At 39.1% G+C, this 18,908-nt stretch overlaps 1 protein-coding gene across 1 annotated transcript in view; it reads right to left on the bottom strand.

The window, feature by feature from the left end:
- Window positions 1-915: 915 nt before the first annotated feature.
- The window catches only part of RPS6KA5 (ribosomal protein S6 kinase A5), a 66,978-nt gene continuing 48,985 nt past the window's right edge, over window positions 916-18,908 (bottom strand). Inside the window, exons 12-14 of the mRNA XM_042438820.1 lie at window positions 9,127-9,246; window positions 5,411-5,574; window positions 916-2,979 (exon numbers count right to left, since the gene is read on the bottom strand). Of these exons, the coding sequence (XP_042294754.1) occupies window positions 2,740-2,979; window positions 5,411-5,574; window positions 9,127-9,246 (524 nt within the window). The 3' untranslated portion in view covers window positions 916-2,739. The remainder of the gene's footprint in view (window positions 2,980-5,410; window positions 5,575-9,126; window positions 9,247-18,908) is intronic.

Here is an 18,908-nt window from a genome sequence, read left to right on the forward strand (position 1 = left end):
TGGCACAGTATTGTATGTTTAAAATCAGCTGTCTTGAGTTGCTTGTGCTATCATTATATATAAAATATAAGGATACGGATAATGTAAACAGTACAATTCTCAATACAATTTCTATCTGCCTAGAAGTTGTAATGAAGCTCATATAGAAGTATCTGATTAGAAGCTTAATCCTATGCTTCACTCAGAAGTAAATTCCATAGTTAAATGGAGACTACCCTTAAATAAGCATTCACAAAGTCACAGCCCAAGTAATTCATTTTACAAAATTGGAAACCTTCAAACTCAAAAGTGAGCAATTTTTTTCAACAATAGGATCACAGTGGAAATGCTATATGAGTTTCCATATGATCTGCCAAATTAAGAAATAAATGCAAGCTCTTGTCTTGTCTATACTTACACATTGCATGAATAAGCTGGTTTTCTAAACACAGTGTGGAAGCCAAGGCACATCTGGTGGACAAGCAGTGTTAATTCTATGCTTTATGTATCTTGGATTAATCATCCTAAATGTGAAAAAGCTCAAGTCAGGATGACAAATTATTAAATCACTCCACCTCAGGGTGAAAACAACTCAGATGGAGATCTTATATACTCTTGCAAAGTAGTAAGCTTCACTGAAATCAGTATATCTTACATCTGAGTAAACATGAACAGGATCACATTTGATGTCTGATTACAAGCCATATATAATAGAACCATCTTCTCCTAAATTAAAACTAAACAACAAGAATGCTAATAACCTGGTAAACCACACAGAAAATATTTCTTGGACTATGTGTTTTCTTATTCCTGATGAAAATGTTCTCTATTATATCCAGCAACCTAGAAAAATATGGTCTTTCCAGGATCTTGTTCAATCAGTTTCCATAGACAAGCTTGCACTAGATTTCTCAAAAAATAGTTAAGAGAGGCAGCTATGTTAAACAACTCATTTATATAAATACAGTTTCTATACATATGTATGTATGTAGGTATATGTTTTGCATAGGATTTGATAGTTTATTTTACAATGCAGCAAGTTGTTTTTAAAATTTGCAGGGTGAACTCTGAGCATGCAGACATCTATGTACAAGCTTAACTTTATGCTAATTGTCCCAATGAATGCACCACAGGACTACTCAAGAACTTTTTGCAAAGTTGTAGCACAGAAGCTGCAGATATGCTTTGCACATGTTGGCAATTATGCCTCACAATTCACCATTTAAAATGCATCATATATCACAACTACAACAATATCTTGCTGTAGTAAAACACAGTGTATAGTTGTGAAGCACAGTGTTTGATAACAAATCCCATTAGTTTTCCCAGTGCATAAATTGTTTAAAGTTAGAAGGTACCCCAACTTGAAAAGGGGCAAAATTTGAAAAGTATTGCATATAGGTATGGAAATCATGTCAAGAAAGCAAAACCTTAATATTTCACAGCTAAATGGTGCAACAAACTAATAATTCTTACTAAAAACTTCTGGAGCAAGTTATACAGCCTCTCCAACACACTCTTATCACATTATTCTGTTACCCATCAACTGAAATTACAGGTTACCAAACCATGCAGATGTTTTATACAGAATAAAAATCTCTGAATTTTATGCTACAGTCAGGGATTAAACTGTCACATGTATCACAGCATGCCTAATTTTGGACCCACATGATAACAGGAATACAGAATTCTTATATAAAAAAACCTTCACTGATTATATTTAAAAACTAGGCATAAATGTGTAAGTTAAATATAAATATTTGTTCAAAAAACCTCAGCACATGGTTTTAGTACTGAATGCTCACAAAGCAAATCAAGCAAACACATCAATTCTAAGATAGTACTAAAAACCTCTGAACAGTCTTTGAAACTAGAAAAAGGACGCTAGCCAAAATGTAGACTAAAAGAAATTACACAGTTCTGCATACTTGTAACCAAGACCAAGCACTAGCTGAACTGTTGCATATGTCTTTTGTGAGAACTTGTGTATCCATTCCACATGTTGAAGATCTTTGGATGTGGCTTGATTTTTCTTATGTAAGCTTCCTGCACAAGGAAAATCATTGCTGCATACATGGAAGCATAGATTTTTCACTTTAGCCAATATGTTTCACCTCTGGTAATCTTTCTAAAGAACAGGAATTAAAATGCACAAACACACAAACCCAGCCATAATGTAGAGGTTTCTAAGCTCCCAAAACGGTCATTCCCGCTTAATGGATTTCTGTAACTGTGGTTCACTGAGTGGTCATCTGTGCCTTCACATAAATGGGACTTGTGGCACCACAGAGACACACATGGAAGGTTCCAGTAACTCTGTCTCGGCCCCACTCCCGCCATGGTGTGCCTCTACTTGGTGCCCAAAGCCACTCCCTCTTCTGTCATACACTTTCCTCTTCTCCCCATTAAGAGTTTTCTCCCTATCTATAAAAAAAATCCATTTGTGTGAAGCACAGAGACCATGAAGAAACTCTGCTTCCATGTGCAGAGTTACATCACTAGATTACAACTTTTATTAATAGATTAAAATAAATGTTTGGAGTGGCTCACATACAATTTACAGGAACATTTTCACATACACTTTTTAAAACTTTGATTCCAGCCAGAGACATAGCAGGATTTTAACATGCCTTATTGTAAGACACAATTGAAACAGGAGTTATTAGATGCAATAAACATTACTATGTTCAAGGGTGCTCATATTTCGGTAAATTTATAACCATTTAAATATACCTCATCAGAGCAATTCTTTTTCATTTATCAGTCAGAGAATTGGAAGATTCCCTCTGGATTATTGCTGTCTGTGGCATTTGCTGGCTGCAGTATCTTTGTAGGGGTAGTTTTCCCATGTGAATGAGAGGAGGAAGAATGAGAACTTTCACTAGAACTGCTGCGAGTCTCTGTACTTGTGCTTGTCTTTTTCATTTTTCTTCTTTTTGCAAGAGGTGCCTTGTCCACATTCTGGAGACAAAATCCTTCCCTTTTGTACTTGTTAAAAGCCTATTTAAAATGCAAATAAATTTATGTGAAAACAAACTAGATTCAGTTCTTGTAGATGATTAAAAAATAAAAATATTGAAAAACATTAGCTAAACAATTGCATCACAACCAATGTAAATGAATATGAAACAGTAAACATGACTGTATTCCCAATGAAAGTATGTCCTCCTACATTCCTGAATACTCCAATGGTGGATAATTGGTGGATATGTTTAATTAGGACAAATTTCATTAGATATTGTGGGTGGAGGGGATGGTGCATTTAACACTGGGTGTTTCAGAAATGGTAGTTAACGTAACAACAGAATGGAGAACAGGAGCTCCATCCTGTATCTAGCAAGCCTAGGCCAACATCTGCTTCCTTCTCCAGAAAGCTTCAATAGTATGGTTCCAAATTTAACATGGCCACTGGCAAATTGGGTTGATATACTGGTCTTCCTGTCTACCAACAGCATGCCCATGGAATTACCATTTAAATTTTCCCAAATACTTTGAATTTGAGCACTGAAAGCAATTACAATAATTTAATTCATAGAACAAGCAAAAAAAACCCAAAACACCCTGGTTACAAGGGAAAAGTAGCCTAGAGCAGTCTTTAGTGGTGGGCCTGCAAAGGTTCTATAACCCCTCAAGCAACCAAAGGATCTGCATCTCACAGCATCTCATCTCATAGCTCCATCAGGGCTAGCCTGGAAGAAGACACTCCTCCCTACATAACTGTCATCTTCCGGCCTATGAGGGAGTTGACCAGGCAGGCCCAGCTCCACCAGGGCTAGCCTGAAGAAGAAGAGCCCTCCCTCCAGTCCATCTGCCTTGGTCCAGGCCCCAGAGGGAGAGAAGAATGCTGGACCTGATCCCCTCCCCCCCTCACCATTCCCTTCTCCTTTTGTGTCGTGTCTTTTTAGATTGTAAGCCTGAGGGCAGGGAACCGTCTATTATCCCCTCTGTTGTAAGCTGCCCAGATTCCCAGTGATTGGGCGACATATGAATAAATCCTATTATTATTATTATTATTATTATTATTATTATTATTAGATGGAATTGGATGGAAAATTGTTCCAGCCTCTTGCAATCCAAGGGCTCTGGATGCTTTAGCAAAGAGAGGAACAAAATCACCTAAATTAAAATCTCTCTTTCTCGATGGTTAATCTTGTTCATCACTGTCTGACCATTCATCCTCTCCTTAATCAGATGTGTCTCAGATGTCGTATAGAGAGAAGCAACACCTGGGTCCTGAACAGACTGAGGGTGATGAGAATTTGATCCTTGCAGGGAGAGTGTTATCATCTAGTAGGTTTTCTGGAGGAAGAGAGTGCACTGGCACTGCAGGTTCTGCTGACAGTTTGCTGGTCAGTTGTTTACATGGTGGGAAAGGGGGCTGGATCTTGTCTAAGAGGCCCTGTGACTAGTATGAGAAGCTCAGTTCATGTCTTTTCAGTTTCTTATGTACCATGAAGAAAATCTGCTGACGTCATGCATTTTGGTTAGTTAAGGCATGGGAAAAGGCATAGGCTGTGCAGTTCAATAGCTGGCATTTGAAATGTGGACTTCAAAATGGCCTCCTTGAGTGGCTACAGCATACGAGCTGTGGAGACCACTGGGTCTATGGGCATGCTGCTAAGAATTTGTGAGAAAGAAGGGGAGGCAGCCTTGTGAGGATCAGCCTTTGTTTCATCTTCAATAGCCCCCCTCAGAAAACTCATAATCAGAAGCCCCTTCTGATAATAAATCTTCTCTTTTTGTAGAGTCAGAGGTGCTAGTAGGATCGAGTTCAATAGGAACTGAGTTAACAGCCTCCCTGGCACAAGCCTCTTAGGAGGAGGCAGCTGCTGCTCTGAGTGGAGCTGTCGTGTGCAGATCTTTGCAGCTCCCAGAGGAGGCAGCTAGAGTCCACACACATCAGGAGAATTCCAAGTAGTGGAGCCTGGTTTAGAGGCTTTAGCTTTCATTCTCCTCACTCCAAGACTTTAGGGAAGCGGGGGCATATGGGAGAATGCTAAACTGTAAGTGGATACAAAAAGCTAATGACTTTTTTCATATAGGAAAAGGAATAGAAATAGAAATGGAATGGAGAATTGCAGCTAGATAATGTGGAGATATGACCTTTCCTGGTTGAGGCATGAAGAACTAGAAGGGGAGGAGGACACAAGGACTAATAATTTAAAATCAGGGGATATTTTGCCTAGCCTGGTGGCAATAGGAATTAATCCCTCTTAATGGATGGCACCTTCTGCATCAGGAGAGAATGTTTCATAAATTCAATCTACTGGGACTGAGACAGAAAACAAAGAGGTTTCACAAAGAGGATGAAGAACTCTCAGTTCAAGGTAGATCACTAAATAATTTAAATGTATATGTGCCTAAAGTGCCTCTTACTTTAAAAGTAAATGATAGATTAAGAAAAGAAGCACACAGTTAATGTTGAGCTTACATTAAAGGTTGCTTTGACATAGGTATGGACAGCAGTTCCTGAGGATCCTAAATTATCTGGAGTCATTAATGGGTTGGATGACAGCTGGCTACCATCTTGAAGCCATTCATTGTATCTCAAACTGGTCATTTTAATTCTCTTATTTGGATCCACTGTAAGAAGTCCTAATAGGAATTCATCAAACATACTGAAATCAGTGAACCATTACTTAAATTTTTAAAATCCTCATTGATAAACAAAAATGAAATGTTCTAATAATCTGATTTATAGCTACACAGGCATATCTCAGTTAATAAAGCCTTTGACAAACAAGCTCCTTTCTACAAAGTCTTTTTATATCCAACCAGCCCACACTTCCGTCCTTGTCCTCTCTCTCGCTGGACATTTTTAGTAGCAATTCTACTAAAGAAAGATTGGGATTGGGAAGATGCCAAAAGAGTGCCAGAGAAACAAACTTTCAGTGTCTAGTTGCAGCAGCGTGTCTGAAATAAGCAATGCAATAAACAAAATTTGAGTGGTTTTTAGTCTAGTTGATCCTGCTGTAGCTGTATGTGCCTGCCTACAACAGGCAAGGTACACAACAGCTACTAATAATAACAACAAAGAAAAGGGTAAAAAAAAAGCCTGCCTCACCAACTACTCCCAACATATTACAAAAGAATAAATCTATAAATTTGGCCACCAAAATGGATATCACATGAAAAGGGGAGGCTGGGAGAAAGAAGAAAAAATATCCCTGGATGCTTTATGAATTAAGCTTCAAAGAGGTCTGTAGAGAGTTAAACATTTTTTTTACTTATATAAGGCCTTCCTGACCACCACCCCAAATTTCATAAATGCTTATAATTGGTTTTCAATAAAAAAAAAGTTTGCTGAGACATGTTAAACTGCTCATCTTTTTGTGGTGCAGGATCCTATAACTACTTTTTCCATGTTCTTTCTGCCTCTAGTACATATGTGATGCTCAAGAACATGTCTACTTAATTAACTGAGGTATACCTGTATAGTAACAAACATTGGGAAACTATAGCATTACAGAAGTTAATCTCAACTGAATCCTGTAATTGAACTACCGACATTTTTACAGCCAAAGAATCCACATTAACTGAATTATTGGTACTTATTGTGAGAAGTCAATCCACAAAAAAATAAAATAATAAAAAAACCTTTAATTTATATCCCGCTTTTTGTTACCACAATCAAAGTGGCGTACAACCTTTAAAAAAATACAATATATACAATCCCCCCCCAAAAGGATTAAACAATTCTATGCATTAAAATTACAAATGATAAAATCTAAAAACAGTACGATAATAAAATAATAACAAAGCAAAAGGTTATTCCCAACATGCCAGCTGGATAGGCAGTAGTCTAAATTCTTTCCCAGTTGCATCTGTTTGCTCCTTTCCTTTGCCCATCAGTTTCCTTCTAGAGCCTTGCTTCAATGACCTAACCTAACAACCTAAGTTAACAACTATACACTGGGCCTTTGGTATCTGCTGGGTTTTGGTTCTAGAACCTCCATGGGTACCAAAATACGTGGATGCTCCAAATGCATTAAATGCAATAGCATAGTAAAATGGTGCTCCTTATATAAAATAGAAAAATCAAGATTTGCTTTTTAGAATTTATATATTTTTTAAATATCTTGACGCTGTGGATGCTTGAATCCATGGATTAAAGAAATCTGTGGGTATGGAGGGATACCTGTACATTTCTTGTCGTGCAGCCACTCACCAGGTGGGAATGGGTTATTCTTCTTACCATCCAAGAATGACTTCTCATGGTAAGTACCAACGTTTCATTTTCCAGATGGGTTAGGAGGAGCCATCAGAAACAGACAGGAGATATCCAAGCTCCAAATATTGGATGGGTATGGCTGCTCACTAATCACCTTACTGATTGTAACACCATGCAGCCAAAAGCTGCCTGTGCTGACTTATACTTTTCTATTTTATAATGTCTAATGAATGTGAAAGGTTCTTTCCACTCTGTCACATTGCAAATCTCATGAAGAGATGCAGTTGATGCATATGCTATATTCATTGCGATTCAGCAGCTGGAGTGGGGCTACTGTAGATAAAAAGGAGCCTGCGATTTTGGCAGGAAGCCCTTTGGCAGGTTGCCGAAGGTGGGCATAGTGACCGTCAAAATGTTTATATAACTTTCTAGAACAGTGATGCTCAACCTTTTAGAGACCAAGTGCCCAAACTACAATCCAAAACCCATTTATTTATCGCAAAGTGCCGCGTCCCTCTGGCATTCTATTATTATTATTATTATTATTAAACTTTATTTCTAAAGTGCTGTAATTATACACAGCGCTGTACAAAGTCAGTAAAATTAAGGAATATATAAAAGTCTGCCCAAGGCGTACACTCTAAAAGTAATAACAATTAGATAGAGGAATAGATAAAATTACAATGTAGGAAGAAAAGACAAATTAAAAAACATCAGATATAAAAGCAAATCACATCAAACATTATCAGACAGCCAGATGACAATCACAAATTCCCTGAGAAAGCTTCCCTAAACAATATGGTTTTCAGCTCAGCCTTAAAGCTGGTTAGGGAAGTGATGAGCCGTGCATGCAGAGGAAGAAGGTTCCAGGAATGAGGGGCAGCAAGAGAGAAGGGACGGATCCGGGACGGGGCAGAGAAAATCCTAGTGAATTCTGTGTTGGGACAATGGTGCATGTGCCTACAAAGAGGGCTCCAAGTGCCACCTCTGGCATGCGTGCCATAGGTTTGCTACCACTGTTCTAAAAGGTTCTGAATGGTGCTCTGTGAAGGTGCAGGATAATCCATTTGTATGAGGCACAGGGACCATGAAGAAGAATTTTTTTACCTCACACTCAATTGAACTCTCTAACTTTGGTTTCTGTTGTTGTTTTCAGTGGAGAAGGGGAGGCAATACTGCTTTTTGCCTCATTCTCACTTGTTGATATAAAAATACAGCCTTTTCTCTTCCCTAAAGGCTACACTGTGTAGTGGACATCTGGGTTTGTTTTTCTTTAATTTTTTTCCTGTATTCACGACCTGCAGGACAGAAATCAATGAGATTGCTTCTGTTGCCATGTATGATGCAGCATTTTTTCTTCCTTTTATCTGGAACCACTGCACCAATTTCTTTCTAAGTCTCCTCATCTGCTACCTTTTCATTTTTAGGATAAATCTCCATTTTCTCTTATTTTGAACCAATTAGCACCTCCTTTGATTGAGCTAATGGAATATGCATCCAGTTGCAAGGCAGGAAATAAAAAATTGATGGGCAAAGAAGGGGAGTAAACAAATATAACTAAAAAAGAATTTAGATTCCCGCCTATCCAGCTGGCACATTGGGAATAATCCATTGTTTTGTGAATTGCTCCTCCTAACCCATCCAGAGACCAAATTGTTCAAAGCAGTCAACTTCCACTGTGTATTTACAGAATCCACAATAAAATCATTTTGTAGTATCTCAAAAATCATGTTAGACTATCACAGCAACTATAATCCAGAAGCAGTGAAGAGTATCAGCTTTCCTCACCAAATGATTCCATCAAAAAATTGGAAATTTGCAGTGCAAGTTTTGAACCAGAACATTCTAGATTAAGTTAAAGGTATCAATATTATAGAATTAAATGATAATGATTTTAATATATTCCAAAAACCAACTGCGAACAGATTACTAGGATAACTAAGAACACTATAAAAATGTTATTGATCAATATATACCTTGTATCAAATCTTTGGCTTCCTGAGAAACATTCTTCCAGGCATCCCCTTCAAAAGAAAATTCCCCTCGTTTAATTTTCTTCATAATTTCCAATGCATTTGTGCAAGTTATATTTTTATCTTGAGACTGGAAGGGCACTTGTCCTGAGAGCATTGTATACTTTTCATAAAAGAAAGAAAGACTATATTAAACTCTTTCTATGTATCACACACACACAAACACACACACACACACAGAACAACAAAAATATATGTGCCTTCAAATCCACTCCGATTTATGGTTACCTTATGATAGGGTTTTCTTGTGTGAGACAGCAAAGTCTAGTGCAGTGATTGCCAAACTCTGGTCCTCCAGGTGTTTGGGACTTCAGCTCCCAGAAGCCTCAGCCATCTTGGCCAGTAGTCAGGGATTCTGGGAGCTGAAGTCCGAAACACCTGGAAGACCAGAATTTGGGAATCACTAGTCTAGTGGTTCATGTGTTGGATCAGGACTCTGGGAAGCCTGGGTTTGAATCCTTGCTAAACCATGGGAATCCACTGGATGATCTTTCAGGCTTAAAGGAAGGCAATGGCAAACCTCCTCTGAATCAAGTTTGCCTTAAAAGTGGCCATAACATTTTTGTGTTTCAACAAAACTGCAAGAAATTTGGAGAGGATTAATTGCTAAGAGAAACCACATAATAAAATTTAATAAATAAAATTTTTATTTCTATCCCGCTTTTTGCCAGGCAATTAAAACGGCATACAACAGGTTAAAATACATCCATATATAAATAATACCCCCCCTTAAAACAAGATTAAACAATCTAAGATTAAAAACTACATATTAAAACCGACTAAGCTAAATAAAAGTCATCATGGGCAGAGTTCACTGGATGGGAGGTCTTATTTGTGGCCGAGCATTTTATTCCGGGAAGGCTTGCTGGAAGAGATCCATCTTAATGGCCTTTTTAAAGCTCTCTAGATTGGTGATTTGACGGATCTCGTCCGGCAGGCCATTCCATAAGTTGGTAGTGTTGCTGTATGTCAGAGTCAACTTGAAAGCACATAACAACAAATAAATAGATATAACAAGAGTAATAAATGTAGGGATGTGGATTTAAATTAATATTTGCAAAGTTAATCCTCTAAATTTCATGCAGTCTTGTTGAAACACAAAAATGTTATGGCCATTTTTAAGGCAAATTCTAGAGATAGCTGGCAACCTCCGTGGATATATTCAACCACCTTGGATATATTTCCCTGCAACGTGAGAGTCTTGATTCCCTCTGAAGCACTACAACATCTTCAAAACTCATGCACATGTTAAAAAAGAGCAAATTTTTAATTTCCAGTGAAAATCAAAGGACAGTGGATGAAAAATTAATTTCTGAATTTCAATTAAGATTCAGTTCTAAATCAGACTGGATCAGGTCCAAATTAGTCTAAACTCAACCAGAATTTAATCTAGCTTGCTGAATCAGGCTTCCAAACCAAACTTGGGGGGGGATGCACTTGCAAGGGTACAGACCCATCCACATTCATTTACAATGAAAGTGTTGACATACATTTGAAAATCAAACTTTAAAAACAACAATTTTAATACATCCTCAGAATTTAAACAAAGTATATTAGAAAGCGACAGAATGGTTGCATTTCAATCAATTTGTTTAGAACAATAATAAGATTATCAATTTCAAACACAGTACTTTTTTGGTACTTTTTCTACAGTGGGTTCTGAAGAAGTCACACTGTCTCTATCACTTCTTCAACCAGGCTAAAGTATCAATATCTCAACAAAGGGTCACAAGTAAGATAGGCTTCAAAGGGAGTCCCTCTCACTGAGGACAAACAGAACCTCACTGATGAAGTGTCTCAAACCAGAGCCCAAGCGTCAGGTAAAAGGGAGTAAAGCACAAATGTAAGTTAAGTCCCTGTACAAGTCTGGCAACAGGATGAGAAGAGCACTCAGACGTTCTCTAACTTCAAGTAATCAAAGACAAGAATAAATTAATACAGTAGGCTCTCTGTATTAAGAGTAAAGTTCTGGAACACCTCCTTGATGTAAGAAAAGCATGGATGATCGCATCCTATATTATTAAACAGTGGTGATTTGCATGCAGATGATTAAGCACACTTGCATTCATATCATTGTCATTTTCAGTATGGGGAGCAATAATTCAGTTGGTCAGATATGCAGATTAGGAACCCACGAATACAGAGGATTTACTGCATTTCTAGGTAAACAAAGCTAACAATAGCAATAGGAAGTATTAAAAGCAGCTATAAATGTGTAAAACCAACAGGGATGCAGAGCTATCCAGTTTATTGCACTGAGTATTATACTTATTGTCAACTTTCAGATGACCAGAAGCTGTACATACTACAATGAACTCCTGCTTCTCAAGGAGCAAATTCCTCAAGGTAGCTGACACAGACATGCAAGTCGGCAGACAAGGCTTTAGGTAAGTTATAACAGCATCCCAAATCCTCTCCATAAAAACTTAGGGTCTCAGGAAAGGACAGCATCTCTCCAACAAAGAGGGCAATAATCCCTCATAAGGGATCCATCCCTCAGGTCAAAGTGGCACTAAAGAGGCACTAAAGAGATTGGGCAGCATATAAATAAATCCTATTACTGTATTATTATTAATTTATTATTATTATTATTATTATTATTATTATTATATGCTGTTTAAGGGGGCTTGTTGGGAGATTCAGTAAGTACAAACAAGACAATTTAGTTTCTGACAGGCATGCTAACCACACTGGATTGTCTGACTCTTTTCTAGACAGCCTAGTAAATACTAGTGGGCTGCAGTCACTCACTGGTTGTGCTGCAAACTGGCACCAATTAAGTGGAGAAATGTAGTTACAGTCACCCTTCCACATTTGTGGGGGTTAGGGGAATAAGACTTCTGTGAATGTGGGAATGTGGGGAAAACACAAATAATTATCCCCCATGAGGAACACAGTTAAAGGGAGGGGTGGGCGGGAAGAAAAGCAGGAGTGTGTGCTCCTTTTTTCCCACCATCCCATCCCTTTAACTGCCTCCCACTCCTTTCCCAGCCAGATTGCTGCTCTCCCCAGGCAGCGATCCAGCTGAGAAAGGGAACCTCCCCATACACACCTATGTCCATTTCCCAGCCAAACTGCTGCCTGGGCTGCCCAGGCAGTGATTCGGCTGAGAAAAGGAGGGAGAGCCTCCACCCCCCCCCCCACCCCCCCACAACCATTTCCCAGCCGAACTGCTGCCTGGGCTGCCCTCTTTTCCAGACCGGATCCTGGCTGGTGGGAAAAGGAACAGAATTAGCTTCTGGGCTTTTCTCCCCCAAGAGACAAAGCCTGGGAGGGAAAGCAGGTTTGACCTCAAAAATAATCAAAACTGTGAATGTCAAGGCTGTGAATGTGGAGGGCAAACTATAATTCCTGGAAGCCAAATTTAGGTTATTGGGAACCTAACCCTGCCCCGGGCGTCATTTTGGTGAGTGTTGGTCCACATGGTACGCGCCATCATGACACCCCTTTGGTGCTGCATCCACACGATGCAGTACTGAAGGGGCATCATAAAGCCGCGCTGCCACGGCTATGGCACCCCTTGGAGGGCCCAAAAAGGAGCCGCTTGTTGCGGCTCCTTTTTGCGCTCTCCAGAGGCAGGATCGGGGGCAAGGCATGAGTTTGTTGCGGCCTCAATCCAGCCAGTAAAGGGGCAACTGCAGACCAGCCCTTATAGCCCCTCAGTCTGCACATGAGACAGCGTAGGGAGAATGGCCCCAAATTTCTATAGAACTAAGGAATATTTTGGGATAACCAATAGGAAACCCACAAGCAATTATTGAACCCTAGAGCAATAATTGAAGAAGGTTAAGGAGGAAAGTGCCAATGTAGGTTTAATGATGAACACTAAGAAAAAAATATAGACCACAGAAAATCTTGGCTCAAATATTGATCAGAACAGAGACTGCAGTCAGGAAATCAGAAGTCTAGGATTGGAAAGGGCAGCTATGAAAGAACTAGACAAGATCCTAAACTGTAAAGCTATAACTCTGAACACTAATATGAGGCTAGTCATGCCACTGTATTCCCCATTACTATGCACAGATGTGAGAGCTGGACAGTGAATAAAGCTGATAGAAAGAAAATCATCTCATTGGAGATGTGGTGTTGGAGAAGAGTGCTGAGGACATCATAGATGGCGAAGAAGACAGACAAATGGGTTTTAGAACAGATCAAGCCTGGAAGCCATGATTATTAAATTGGCTTTGGCCACATGATGACAAGGCATGATGCATTAGAAAAGACAATGATGCTGGGAAAGGTAGAGGGCAGGAGAAAGAGAGAAAAAGCATATGCCAAATGGTTTGAATCAATCAGAGAAGTCATGGGCCTGAGCCTGCAGGACCTAAGCAGAGTGGTTGATGACAGAGGGTCTTGAAGATGTCTCATCCACAGGGTCACCATGAGCTGAGGTAGACTCAAAGGCAGTTAACAACCACCAAGTGGTTTGATGCCAGTGTCAAGCAAACAGACTTGGCTTTAAGTTATAATAGTGAGCAAAAGAGAAAATCAGTAAAATGTAAATACCAGTGAGATACAGTTATCACTAATGACATGAGGCAGTATTGCTCAATACATCAACCAGGAAAAAATGTCAGACAGACTCAAAACTTTAGAAGGGACTAATACTCGCACAGAATTAAAATGGCAAAAAAGATTCAATGTAAGCAAGTACAGTTGTCCCTCCATATTTGCTAGGGTTTGGGGAACAAGACCCCCGTGAATATGGAAAAACCACAAATAACAAAAACGCTGTTTTTACCTGAGAGGACACCTCTCTAGGAATCTCTAGGTCCTCCAGTGCAACTCTGTGGTCAATGTCCAACATACACTGACCATACAATGGCACTGGAGTAGCTACAAATGGTCTTTCAATGCAACTTTTAGTTAAAGTTGACCACAGAGTTACACTGGAGTACCTAGACAATCCTAGAGAGAACATATTAATGAAATCCGTGAATAATCAAATCCGCAAATATCAAAGCCGCAAATATGGAGGGATGACTATATACTGATCCATAAGATTGTTGTGGTGAAGTCCAACCTGATACATACATAAAAGAGATTTGAACTGGTACAGACTGACAAAGACAGCAGTGTTATAGTTGCAGCCAATAGTCCCATAAAAAGCAGTGTTTGCTTCTTTTTTTAAAGGCAAATTCTATATTGAGTATAATCAGAAAAGGATTTGAAAATAAAACTGTCAGTTATTATACTGACTTTACAAAAATCTGTAGGGTACATGGAATATTGTGACCAGTTTACAGCATTTGGGGGTATTTAATTTAGAACAGAGATAGGCAACTGTGAATCTATAGCTTTTAGGCAATAAATCCCACCAGCCCTAGCCAAAACAGTCAGTGGTGAGGCATTATGGGAGCTGTGGTCCAAAAACATCTGAACAGCCACTACAAAAAAGGCAAGTTAAGAAAGAGATGATAAAGGTGTATGAAATATTGCATGGTGTGCAGAAACTGAACAGAAAATATTTTCCCTGTCTTACAATGCTAATTGCTAGGATTATTCCTTGAAGATGAATGGTAGAAGATTCAGCACAGATACTGGCAAATACGTCTTCACACAGCACATAGTTCAATTATGTAATTCACTGTCACATGATGTTAGCTGCCAAATGATGTGGACAAATACATAGACAATGGGTCCATCAATGGTTACTAGTCATTAATATATTCCCTCTAGAACCAGACAGTATGCCTGTATGTATCATTTTCTGAAAAGAGTAAGCTGAGAGTTGAGGGAGGGCATTGCACAGATGTCCTGCTTTTGGACTTCCCTAAGGCAACTGAATGGTTAGGTGTAGTTTTTCTGACGTTCATTTCCTGTATTACGTTCAGTACAGAACTATTTCATAAACTACATTAATTGCAAAAAGGCATACTTTGAAATAAAGCATTGCTGTCTAATTGCCCTGGATCATCCACAGAAGTTTATGGGGGGTTAAAATGATTTATTGTTTCCCAGGGTTTTTGTGGCAGAAGGCATTCAGGAGTGGTTTACAACTACCTTCTTCTGCATACTACTAATTACTTGTTTTTGTTAAAATGTCACTGCCATTGTCTTGAAGAAATCTTTTGCTAGTCTCACTCCCATCCCCAATACTGTTTCTGAATGGGTTCTAGAGCATATCATACCTGAATTCTCACTAGAAGCCAAGATGATTACAATGAGTACACTGAGGCTGTTGTACTTTGGATATATTATGGGGCAATGTGCCTCATGGAAAAGATAATGACTGGTAAAATTGAGACCAGTAGAAAAAGAGAAAGCTCACACTACAGGTGATGTTTGCGTGAGTTTGCAAGAGTTCAGCAAGGCACAACAGGGGCTGTTGGAAATAGGGTTGCCATAAGTTAAAACTGAGTTGACAGCAAGTCGCCACCACCACCACCACCAAATAAAAGCATCTTTAATTTGTAGCCCTCCAATGATTTCCCACTACTTTATTTTTTTCTTATAGGAAAAATTGTGTTAAGAAGGAAAAGACAGAATATTTGTATGCTGTCTTCTGGCTGTTGTTGTATGTTGTCTTCTGACTGTTGTTGTCTTTGTCATGCTAAAAGCGTTCCTTCTGGAAGAAACTCAGTCTTCCTTTTTACCTGTGATTTGAAGTTACACTTATTTTATACAGAGGTCAGTGCTGAGCACTAACATATATACAACTGAGTTTTCCACTGACAATTTGCCTGGTCAGCTATATAAAAATTCACTTTAGATTTAGCTTACCAAAATGACTCCCAAACTCCAAAGATCACATGATTCATCATAACCATTATGATTCAAGAGCTCTGGAGCAGCATAATGTAGGGTAAAACATGGAGTTTTAAGAGGCTGGTTGTCAGGTGGTTTTAACCGAGCAAATCCAAAATCAATTATTTTTATTTCTGAATTATCACTTTCATCTGTGAATAATAGGTTCTGAAAAACAGAAATCTTAAAATAAGTGATTAGCAAGGTATACTTTCAACATAAAATTTTAATTACAATAACCAATAAGATTAAATTTATAATACTATATGTCCCCTATATATGAGACAAATACCAGTTATACTTCATGTATACATGAGACAGTTTTCTAAATTACAGGTATATCTGATATTTATTTTATGTATTATTTATTAAACTATTTACATCCTGGCTTCTATCATGGGAATTCATACAACAGAAACAATTAAAACATTTCCAGAATAAAACCATAAACAATTTAAACAAAATAAAAATATATTAAAAGCAGAGCAACAGTTTAAAAAAACTGCAAAAACTACAACAATTTAAAAACATGTATAAGCACACTTGAATTAAATTAGTCCCCAAAGACTTTCATAAAAAGCCATGTTTTGGCTTGGCAGTTGAAAGAAATCAAGTCGTGCTAGTCAGGCATTCCAAAATCAGGGTGTCACAACCAGGAAGGTCCTCTCTCATGTCCTCCAATTTCATATTGCCTTCATTGGGTGAGAAGGACCCTTTCTGCAATCCCAGAGTGATCGGTGAGAGGCCTTTTGCCCCATCTGCTTCAACTCTGAGTTTTCTTTTTAGTTGATTAACACAACACATATAGCCATTAAAAAAACAAGCTGAATTATAGAACAATGGGGATGGTAAATGAGGGTGGGGCATTAATCAGTTTGCATAGATTTTCCTTCCCCCCCCCCCCCAAGATCATACCTCAGGTTTCAAGTCTCTATGGACAACCCCTACATCGTGCATATGGCTCACTGCAGAAACAAGTCGCCGCATGATGTAACTAGCTTCAGTTTCACTGAAGTGTTTCTTTTTCTGGATGCGTTCAAGTAATTCACCTCCTTTCAATAGTTCCATTACTAAAAATGTGTGAAGCTAGAAATAAAAGATTTGCATGAAAATATTTATTAAAAAATCTTTTTAAAAATTAAATCACCAAAAAATAAGTGGACATTATTACTATTCAGTTAGCATGGGAAGTACACTTTCCCAAAATTCAGATAGGAAGCCTTATTTTTCCCTTCCCCCCCCCCCCCCCACTGCTTTGTGCTATGTGAGTGAGTCACTTCTTCTGAGTGTGGACCCTGCCAGGGTCATGTTCTGTTGCTCCTCTGCACTGAAAGTGACTGAACTATCTAACCATCCTTACTCCAGAAATTCCCAGAATTTTGTTGGAGCCAGAACACCCAAAACAGTAAATAAGATGCATTTTCAATACCCATGAGTGGGTTGATTCAAAGAAGAATCACACTAAAATTAAATATAAGCATACCTCAGTTAACAAAGCCTCTGACAAAGAAGCTCCTTTTTATAAAATCTTTTTCTGCCCATCTGTACTCTTTTCCTCCTTGTCCTCTGTATTGCTGAAAATTTTTCTAAGCAGCATTTGCACTCGACCACTCTAAATTTGTACTACCACTGTTCTTTTAGGGTGACAGCACCCTGGGCCTTCTCATCTCACCACTGCCACCAAATTATGTCACAACCTACTCCAGCCTTTAATGTTCAGTAGCGTGTGTTGTGTTTCAAAACTCAGGCCAAGTAGTGCCCATTCCTCCTCCTCTCTGCCATTTGCCAGCCTCCAGCTGTCTCTCTCTGAGACAGCTGGAAGCCAGAAAATGATGCTGGGGAGAAGGAGCCACAGGCACGAGCCTCTGACTCCTACTCCTGGCCCCCTCCTGGCCTTCAGCTGCCTCTCCAAGATAGATGGAAGCCGAGAAAAGGGCAAGGGGGAGGAGTGACTGGTGCGCACTTTCCTGGCTTGCAGCTGCCTCTGGAGGGACAGGTGGGGATCAGGAAATGTCCGGGGGAAGGAGACGCGGACATGTTTCCCACTCCTCCTCCTCTCCATGGACCCTTCCTGACCCCCAGCTGCCTCCAGAGTGATAGCAGGGGGTCAGGAAAGGTCTGGGGGGAGGAGGAACAGGCGCATGCCCATTCCTCTTCCTCCCCACGGACCCTTCCTGACCCCCAGCTGTCTCTCAGAGACAGCTGGAGGCCAGGGGAAGGGCAGGAGGAGGAATAACCAATGGAATAATCAATTTATTGAAACATGGATCTTATTCCTCAGTTCCCAGAATGGTAGAATTAGCAAAAACAACTTTTCTTTTAGTTTATTTTGTTTCATTTAAGGATATGTACAGTATATTTTTCTTGTTTCCTTATCAGTTACATTGATTTAAACTGTACTCAGGAAAAATAACAACATTTATTAAAGGCTAAAATGGAAAAAAAAAGAGCCCAATTTCATTGTTGTATACATACAATGCTGTTTTCTGAGAAACCAAAAATCAATGAATAACATTGTAAAAAATAATTTAAACAAAATCAGTTTAAGACATGTGTGATTGGTATATAATCTATTAGACTCAAAAGCTTTTAATATAAAATCATGTTTCTGTTTGTTGCCAGAATGACTCCAGTATTGATGTTAGGTGGTCCTCCATGAGGGTATTCCACAATCAGGCTGCCATAACAGAGGTCTTCTCCCAAGTCCTCCTACACTGTATTGTCCCAATCGATGTGACACAATTGAGGGCCCCTCAGGTAAAACTAAAATCTCAAGCAGGTATGTATAGGAAGGAGCCCTCCCTCAAGTTCTGAGGTCCCAAGTATTTAAATATTTAGATCCTAAACCATTTAGTGTTTTGAATTCATTACCTGCACTCCCTGACAAAACAAGACATTAGCGACTCCCTGAACCCACCCAATCAATCAACCTTTACCAGATATTATCAGCTAAGATGGACGTAGGTCAAACTTATGTA

This window comes from Sceloporus undulatus, chromosome 1, assembly GCF_019175285.1.
Source record: "Sceloporus undulatus isolate JIND9_A2432 ecotype Alabama chromosome 1, SceUnd_v1.1, whole genome shotgun sequence".
NCBI lineage: Eukaryota > Metazoa > Chordata > Lepidosauria > Squamata > Phrynosomatidae > Sceloporus > Sceloporus undulatus.